At 43.8% G+C, this 10,000-nt stretch overlaps 1 protein-coding gene across 3 annotated transcripts in view; it reads right to left on the bottom strand.

Moving 5' to 3' along the window:
- LOC308149551 (vacuolar protein sorting-associated protein 53 homolog) overlaps positions 1–10,000 on the bottom strand; it is a gene marked incomplete at its 5' end in the record, with an annotated part of 49,080 nt that overhangs the window by 25,467 nt on the left and 13,613 nt on the right. For 2 of the 3 annotated variants that reach the window (XR_013937256.1, XM_080522410.1), the window contains 4 exons: positions 1,174–1,315; positions 3,718–3,881; positions 4,212–4,355; positions 4,964–5,042. Coding sequence is in view for 2 of the 3 variants with exons in the window: in XM_080522410.1 (XP_080378536.1) it covers positions 1,174–1,315; positions 3,718–3,881; positions 4,212–4,355; positions 4,964–5,042 (529 nt within the window). The remainder of the gene's footprint in view (positions 1–1,173; positions 1,316–3,717; positions 3,882–4,211; positions 4,356–4,963; positions 5,043–10,000) is intronic. The other variant, XM_080522411.1, reaches the window with a different exon arrangement.

Consider the following 10,000-nt stretch of genomic DNA (forward strand, 5'->3'; position numbering starts at 1 on the left):
AACAACGCGAAGTGCTCAAAATGCTTAAAATCATTCGCACTTTATCGCTATTATGGCGATGTGCTGTGCCTATGGTGTTCCTCAGTCCAGCGGCAGTCAAATGCCGGTAGATCCGTGTCTTGCTCTCTCAGCACCGCTTCCTGGTTGACGACTCCCGTTGACAGCGGGGGGAGAGAAACGTTTTACCAGGGAATTCGCTCCGCGCTGTGTCGTTCAGTTTCAGGTAAAGTGACGTGAAAACAATATTTGTTTACTTTCTGTGCCATTAGACAATTATGTCAAAACAAAACAAAAGTCAAAATGACAATAAAAAAGTCAAGAGAGGTGTCGTATTTTGCCAGAGAAGGCAAATATGCTGATCTTTTTGCAAAAGAATTGCTGAGGTGGGAGTTTTATTTTTATTTATTTTTTATTTGAGTGTATATTTAACTGTAATATTATATATATTATATGTATATTGTGCCTCAGTCAGCAGGAGTTTTATTTTCATTTATTTTAATTTGAGTGTATATTTAACTAATATATATTGTGCCTCAGCAATAAAAAAGTGAAAAGCTGTTTAATGTTGTCGACCGTGTTATTATTATATATATATATATATATATATATATATATATATATATATATATATGTCATTTAAAAAAATCAAAAGTACCGAATTAAGTACCGTTTTGGTACCGGTACCGTTTTTAAAGTATCGGTTAGGTACCGGTACCGGATAAAACCCAAACGATACCCAACCCTACGTGTGTGTGGTTGTGTGCGGCCGTCGGGTGTGTACAGGGCCGGTCCTAGGCATAGGCGAACTAGGCGGTTGCCTAGGGCGCCAAATGCCTGGGGGGCGCCAAATGCCCCAAATGCATTATTTACATTTCAATAATTTGGTCTCTATGACTTTCATGTCTCTATGTAAATATGTCTCAGCCTACTGTCTATTTCAGAATGTGTGGGTGGTGATGAGGCAGTACTGGTGGCTTAATGTGGTGGTGGTGGCACCCCTAAAAAAAAATTTGGGGGGGAGGGGGGCATCAAATCATAGACAAATCATACTCTCGCCTAGGGCACCTAAATGCCTAGGACCGGCCCTGGGTGTGTATGTGTACTGGTGTGTTTGTGTGCTGATGTGTGTGTGTGTGTGTGTGTGTGTGTGTCCAGCGTCCCAGGGTGTCTCACCCCAGGCCCGTCCGTCAGCGTGCAGCCAGAGAAGCGCTTGGCCAGCAGACCCTCGAAGTTGGTGGTCCGCTGGATGGCGAAGAGCAGCAGCTTCACCTCGATCTCCTTCGCCCGCGTCCTCATCACCTTCGCTAGCTCAATCCTGTGGATTAAGAAGCACGCACGCACACACACACACACACGCAGACAGACACAGAGACAGAGACAGAGACACGCATGCACACACACACACACACACACACACAGACAGAGACAGAGACAGAGACACAGAGACAGAGACACAGACACAGACACACACACAGACACACACAGAGACACAGACACAGACACACACACACACACACACACAGACGTAAGTATTGTGATACCAGGTCACTGATGATGTACGCTAATGAAGAGATGAAGCTCCCGTTATGTATAGTCCAATATGAAGGAGTTCATTAATTGCCCACTGTCGATATTTCTGCCTGCTTTTGAAATTCTGTTGATAGCATTAGCGAGAGCTTCAGCCTCCATCTTGTAAACTTGTCAACAAACAGGTCCACACGCACATGGCTCCTTACATACAGCTGGGGTGGGCGTGGCTACACTCACTGCCACACTAATACCCCCCACCCGACTTTGCTAACTAAATGTAGGTATTTAGTGAATGTAAAACTGTTGGATATGATATCGAGTGGGTTCTTCATCGCTTCATTCGTCGTCCTATGCCAAAAAACGAAGGCTCGATTGCGAGGTTTCACAATTCCCGACATGAGGACATTTTAATGGAACGGTGTCACAAATCAGCGGGACATCGAATTATTTTATTGTTTTGGCGTGTGTGTGTGTGTGTGTGTGTGTGTGTGTGTGTCTGTGTCTGTGTCTGTGTCTGTGTGTGTGTGTGTGTGTGTGTTAGGGCTGCACGATTTGGGGAAAAAAATCGAATTGCGATTATTTGGACAGATATCGCGATTGCGATTAATTTGCGATTATTTATTTTTTAAATAGCAAAAAAAAAAAAAAAAAAAAAAAAAGGGAGTTTTTGTAAAGTGTGGCCATATCTCCGGCTAGGAAGGTCGTATCAACGTGCAGTTTGTTTGTACGTCTTCAGGGGACTTAGAGGCTCCCTCCTCTAGCACCCCCACAGCCCGAGCTACGAGTGAAAGAACTAAACTTACATTGGGTTGCTTTAAAGTTGGGTTGCTTTAAAATCAAGCTTCAGATTAAAACATGTGATGGAGCATTACTAACCTGACTCAGGTGGTTTGTTTCACACAACCATCTAGGAAAGCTTAATTGGAAGCTGTTTGGAAAAGGGCAGGTACTTTAAAAAAATACTTGGCAGGTGATTGGATGAATCTGTCTATCACCTATTTTCAGAGAGCATTACCACATGATACCATCAAACTATTAACTGCTCTAATTCTAATGCAAGGATGAGAACTTAAAAGATATGAATTGTATATCTCATCTAGACAGGTGGCTACTTTCTAAGATGATCCAGCTATTAAAATGATCATTTGGGGATACACTGTGACTATAACTGAAAGGACCACATCTAGATGACTCGGTCAACAGTCGAACTGATGAATGATAGAATGGTGGTCTCTGACTATGGAGCACAGACACACGTCACCTTGACTTAGGAATCTGTGACATACTTCAGCCCAAGGCTAGGCTAGGCTAACCTCTGCGTCTTTAAAGCCGGCTGGTATGAACGAATGGTATGAGGTTATGCATACAGGACACATTCATGTTTGACAACAGAACAGTTAACTTCCATGTATCCATAAGCCTGCTATACTATATAAACACCAACCCGCAGGTTGCTGAGACTGTCAACTCTGTGTCTGTACTTTAACGCCGGGTTAGCATGAGTAGCTAAGCTAAGCTACCGTCTCGAAGACTACAAGTTAGCTAAGCTAAGTTTAAGGCTGGACTAACAGCACCGACATGCACTTGGCTGGTACAGTTAGTATAGTGAAATTGTACACTTACCTGTCGCAATTATAACATACTAACGTTTATCATACGTCCAGTAAGCCAAGTGGTGTCTAATTGTCTCCGTTACGTTAGCCCAAAGTCTCATAATAATTGGACTGACTGTCGTGACACAACCTATGCCTGCGTTCGTAAATTCGCTCTGAGAGCGCCGGGTTCAAAGTCATAAAGAGACCAAGTAATTTGATTGGACAAGAGGCATTCCATGAGTGCTGATCAAATTTCCAAAAGAGGTTTTAATCTCAATGTGACTTCCTGGTAAAATAAAGGTTTAAAAAAAAAAAAAAAAAAAAAAAAACGCAGGCTTTGCGATTAGCTAATCGCATCATTTCAAATCGCGATTTCGATTTAAAATCGATTAATCGTGCAGCCCTAGTGTGTGTGTGTGTCTGTATGTGTATGTGTATGTGTCTGTGTGTGTGTGTGTGTGTGTGTGTGTGTGTGTGTGTGTGTGTGTGTGTGTGTGTGTGTGTGTGTGTGTGTGTCTGTGTCTGTGTCTGTGTCTATGTCTGTGTAAGTGTGTCTGTGTGTGTGTGTGTGTGTGTGTGTGTGTGTGTGTACCTGGTAATGTGGCAGAACTCCACGGAGATGCGCTCCGTCATGCACCACTCCTCAGGGAACATGCGGCCGTACTTCTCCTCGTAGTCCACCAGCTGACGCTTGATCCAGGCGTAGCGCCGGTCGATCTTGTCCAGCCAGGCCACCTGAACACACCGGGACACACACTGTAGATCACACACACACACACACACACACTGTAGATCACACACACACAGAGACAGAGACAGAGACAGAGACAGAGACAGAGACAGAGACAGAGACAGAGACACAGACACAGACACAGACACACACACACAGAGAGACAGAGACAGACACACACAGACACTCACACTCACACTCACACACACACACACACACACTCACACTCACACTCACACCCACACCCACACCCACACCCACACCCACACCCACACCCACACCCACACCCTCCAGTATGGTGCCTGTGGTGCCAGTGGACACAAAATGGCCGTCAGTTGCCCTGTGGTGGTACTTACATCCTGGTTCTCCTGGAACAGCACCAGGTACTCTGAGAGGTGCTGCCTGATGAACTTCTTAATGATCTCCGTCTTGATCCGCGGGTCCAGGACGTTGGCTACCAGACACGCGTCTCGCAGGACGTTACTGGGACCCCCGGCTCTCTGAGGAGGGGTGACGCACAGACAGGACGTGACGTTAGAATTATAAGGTTCTATCTCCATTTTTGTCAAAATTTAGTTTTTTACATAATCTGATCCATTAGGTGTTTATTATTGCCTGTGTGGTGTGTTTTTTTTTTTTAAATGTTGACATTTTTGAGTTAGTAATTCATAAAATACAAAGGTTCCATCTCACAAAACATAATGGAATGTAAAAAACTTTGACGCGGCTCAATATCTCTGAACTGCCCTAAACGGAGATAGAACCTTATCATTCTAAACGGAGATATAACCTTATCATTCTAAACAGAGATAGAACCTTATCATTCTAAACGGAGATAGAACCGTATCATTCTAAACGGAGATAGAACCTTATCATTCTAAACGGAGATAGAACCTTATCATTCTAAGCTCACGAGGACACAATGGATTAACACACCTAGTACTAAGTGTAATATATACACACTTCCTTTAACGTATCAAACGAAACAGGATAGGTGGCAGCTTTCTTTTCTTCTTCAAAAGTTCAGGTAATGATTACTCAGTGGAAAGGAGGAAGGCGGGATGCATTGCAGAAGTATCCGAACAGGACCAGTGTTTCAGTAGCTCACCTTTGACCCCTGTGAGGGAAAGGCTTCCTCAAAGTCAGCCAGGATCTGAGTGCCCAGCTCACTCTGCGCTGCCTTCACCCTGGAGCAGAGAGAGAGAGAGACAACACATGTTGAGGAATATTAGTTTGTATACGCGCTCATACACACACACTCACACTCACACTCACACTCACACTCACACTCACACTCACACTCTCTCTCTCACACACACACACACACACACACACACAATATTTATCTGTATATATTTTCCACCCAAGGCTACACTTATTGTTGGAACGTTATTACCAGTGCTTGATAGTATATGCGTATTGTATTGTTGAGAGGTAGCTTGTACAAAGCATTTAATTGTACGTTTACAGACACAACCTGTGTACAATAAATAAACTTTGATTGGATTTGGTTTGGAAACGTTGCTGCCATGTTAGAACTGGAACATCAGATATCTGTAAAAACCAGGTGAGGCTGATGGAGATAGAAACCAGAGGAGGCTAAGTTATACCATTCCTCATTTACCTGTTCTTTTTACTGTTTTCCCCTGCTTTTATATTCATTCTATGCATGTATGTTTTTATATTCACTTTATGTTCTTATTCCTGTTGTAAAGCACTTTGAGCTGCATTTCTTGTATGAAAGGTGCTATATAAATAAAGCTTTACTTACTTACTTACTCATTCCATTCCAAGCATTAAACAGCCCTACAACTGTACTAGCAAGCAACTGTACTAGCAACCAACTGTACTAGCAAGCAACAGTATTACTGTTGGTTTGAGAGAGTCATAATTCTTCAATGGCCAAACGGTAGGTCTACCCACTAGTAGATTATGGTGGGTAGGTTCTCGAGTCGTGGCAAGGCACCACACTGGGGCATTAACTATTGGATTTGTTTATTGAATGGGTCAGGATAGGAACATTTTCAAACGCTTTTTGAGTGGGTCTCAGAACAGCATACAAACATTTGGGAACCGCAACCACACTGTCCAACGTGAGGAGGACACAGCAGCATGCCGTGGAGCCTCTCTTGAGTTTGGCCAAACCCGACCCAAATATTTGTGTTGGGTTTGAAGGCATTCCAACCCCGGAGAATGGAAGCACCGTCCAAAACAAACAAGCCAGGGTGGCCAGGGAGACACAGAGCCCTGCAGATGCCCCTGCCAGTCAGACACACACTGGTGCCCACCCAGCCACCCCGGCATAATCTGGGAGGCAGTATGCCTAGTGTAGGGCTGCAACTAACGATTATTTCGACAATCGATTAATCTGCCGATTATTTTTCGGTTAATCGATTAAATCGATTACCCCAAAAAACGGGGGGGAAAGATTTGGAAAAAAAGTTTTTTTTTATTTTATTTTATTAAAAAAGATTTATTTTGCACATTTTATTTTATGTTTTCTAAATCAGCCAGGCCTATACATATACATGTGCAACATGAATAAGTATTAATAAAAAATAAAAAATAATATAAATAAAAAAGGCTTTGCTACATCAAATAGGTTTAACAACAGGCCATGGACTATGGCGGTAGATTGTTTCAATAAAGTAGTTGAACTCTAGCTCAATACATGCATTGTTTTAGGTAATAACTTTGCTTAATGTAAAGGTCAGTAACCCAAAGTGCAATATAGGCTACAGACAAGACACTAATGTTTTTTTATAACAGATATGCTCCAAAACAATGCAATGTGTCCTCTCACTCCATACAATAGGCTAGGCTACAGTCAGTGTCTCACTCTAACTCACGGGTAGCTTGGTAGGCTACCACTAGCTAGCCTTTAGCTTATCACCTCTGCTCTACCACTGTACGTTAGCCAGCTAGCTAAATACACTTGTCATGCAATATTGAATTCATGAATGCGAGCAAACACTCACTGGCTATCGCATTACATTACAGTCATTTAGCTGACGCTTCGCCAGAACTCACACTAACGCATTTGCATGGAGAGCAGGAGATCATGGAAGGGCTGAGCCCAGCATGACTTATATAATAAAACAATAGGAAGTTAGCTGTAACCCTCCTCTATAGAAACATAGTTAGTGTAACCCTCCTCTATAGAAACATAGTTAGTGTAACCCTCCTCTATAGAAACATAGTTAGTGTAACCCTCCTCTATAGAAACATAGTTAGTGCTCTGGTTCTCAGCACAGCTACGCAGACTACAGCTGGACGAGCAGCGTAGTGACAGTCAGCTAGCGGCAGCAGCGAGCTAACCCTGCTAGCTAACTCACTAGCATGTCCTGACAGCAGACAGCAGACAGCTTCACTCTCAAGGCTTTTGAGTAGCATGATTTAAATGTAGCCGCCGCGCCGGTGTAGGTACCGGATTTTCCCACTTTTCCGGTTCCGGTCATAGGTTCTGCCCTTTCCGGCCATAGGTAGCGATTCGCTATGATTCGCGATGCCTACACCGGCCGCAAGACAGCGTGGCGTGCGTCAACAGGAAGTAGGTTTGTTATGGAAACAAAACCCGGAAAAAAAAAATTTGGAAAAAAAAAAAAAACGACGAATCGATAATGGCATTCGTCGCCAACGAATTTCGTTATCGAATATTATCGATTTAATCGATTCGTTGTTGAATGGTCGGCTGGTTTTCGCATCTTCATTTATCCCTCTATCTATCCGTCTATCCCTCCCTCTATTTATCTGTCTGTCTGTTCCTCGTTCAGAATCAAGATGGAGAAGCTAGCAATCTCAGCAGCTAGCAAAGGCAGAGCTTTTGATAGTTTCCAATGTGTCTGGGGAAAGCTGCATTGTGGAGGAAGAATTTTGACTTCATTCCAAATTTGGAAAAGAAACAAATCGGTCATGTACAGTAGAAGCAGAAATTGCAATGCTATCCTAGTCTACGATAGGAAGAAACCCGGTTCATCCCATCTGCAACGTCATGTTGACCATGGATGCAGCATAGCTAGTGCTAGCCTAGCACAAGCCAACTTTCAATGCCCAACTTTTTCTCCAAACCATTGCCAGCTAACGTTACATCGCAGGTCACAGAAAAGTGCGAGGATTTCTGTTGCAAGGACATCAGACCAGGGCCGGTCCTAGGCATTTAGGTGCCCTAGGCGAGAGTATGATTTGATGCCCCCCCGACCCCCAAATGGTAGGGGCACCACCACATTAAGCTACCAGTACTGCCTCATCACCACCCCCACATTCAACAGTAAGCCACCTTCGAGAGAGGGCACGCACGTTAGTTGCGGGCGGGTGGGCGGGAGGGGGGGGGGGGATGGGGAGGTTCGCAAGAGGCGAGTGTGACTAATCGCGAAGCATAATAGAGACAGTAGGCTGAGACATATTATCATAGAGACATGAAATAAATAGACATAAAATTATTTAAATGTAAATACGTTTTGTGGAATTTGGCGCCCTCCAGGCATTTGGCGCTCTAGGCGACCGCCTAGTTCGCCTATGCCTAGGACCAGCCCTGCATCAGTAAATAGTTGTAAATAGTTTTGCCTGTGCCTGTTATTGTCTTTGGATTTAGCCTGTTCGTTAACCTCAAGATTTATGAGGAATAGGCTATTTAATTTGTGTTGCTCATCTAACAGCGAAACAGTGAGTCTAGTTTAATTTCTATTTTGTTTTCCATGTAGGCTATGCTTGAGTGACATATTTTTCAGTTTGTGGGCTTATTGTAATTGTTGGCTATAAGCAAGAGAGAATATTTCTTATTTTAGTTTTGACACTCCATGTTCCCGGCAGTGATCCTGTTGTGCCAAATACTCTCACCCCGCATACACACCAGGGTATACTGTATACAGGAATCTTGAGGTTAATTTCAATACCTTTCTAATACTTTTTAAAGACCTTGTCAATATTTTTCCAGACCTCACCACCACTTTTTGTTTTTTGGACTCAAACTCTTTGGACAGAGTCTAATTCCGAAAAATACCTACAAAATTCAAGACCTCATAAAATCGTGATAAGACTTTTTAATACTTATTAAGGGTCTTGATTTATCAACTTTTTGTCCTGGAAGCGAACACGAACTCAGAAATGAAGCTTTCATGCGTAGAGGGGAGCGATGCAGGGAGTGGGTATGTGCAGGGCTGGACTGGGACAAAAATTAGGCCCTGGCATTTTTGGCCCAGACAGGCCCACCCCAATCGGTCGGACCACACCCACCAGCACAAAAATACTTGCCTTATATACTCGTCTTATATACTGTGCTGTACAGTCATATGACAAACTGTAGTATTCCCCCAAACCACTACAAAGACGACTACATACAGTAAGCAATGGTACCAGTGCAAGTAGACCAGTGTACTCAGTGATCAGATTCCAGAGCGAATTTACGAACGCCGCCTTGTTGTTCTAGATTTTTTCCCCCATTATCAACCTATCATTGCGCTTTAGAGTAAAACAAAGCACGCAACTGTCGCGTCTATCTTTTAATGGCAACTCTACATTGTGATTTACAAGGGATATTAACTAATATTAAGTCATATTATTACTTGGTTACATTTTGCAATTGATCCGCGGTACACATGCGTGCCGAACCGTGGGGGGCGATCCGTTACACCCCTACACAGCTACCTATATTTTCCTTACCGGGTCAACGGTTACAGGCTGACTCGGCCCCGCTTCTTCTGTATCCTCTCTATCCTCTGTATCTGTACCCTGCTCCCGCTCCTCCCTGCCAGCCTCCTCTTCAACCTGTTGCTGTTGCTGCTGTGGTAAACTTGAGGGTGCAGCAAACATGTCCCTAATGTTTACACATTTGGCAGCATCTGCCTCGAGTTTCTTTTTGTTTTTCTCCCTAAGTTTTTCCCAGCCTCCCTTCCGTTTTAGTGTGCTTTTGCGCTCCATCTCTCCTAGTATCTATCTAGTAACTATCCAGGCTAACTAAATTTATTTTGCCGGCAGGCTCGGCCCAAAACTACCGCGAAACTGAGACGGAGGTCTGGTGCTGCGTGCGTGCGTGACCCCTGACCCCCCCCCCCTTCTCTCTGTTGATTGGGCCAGCCCAGTGTCTGTACCGAAAATTGCCCAATGGGCCGCTGTCCCTGATTTATGGGCCGTTCAATGGCAGCTTTCG

The sequence above is a fragment of the Nansenia antarctica genome (genome assembly GCF_963989245.1).
Source record: "Nansenia antarctica genome assembly, chromosome: 2".
NCBI lineage: Eukaryota > Metazoa > Chordata > Actinopteri > Argentiniformes > Microstomatidae > Nansenia > Nansenia antarctica.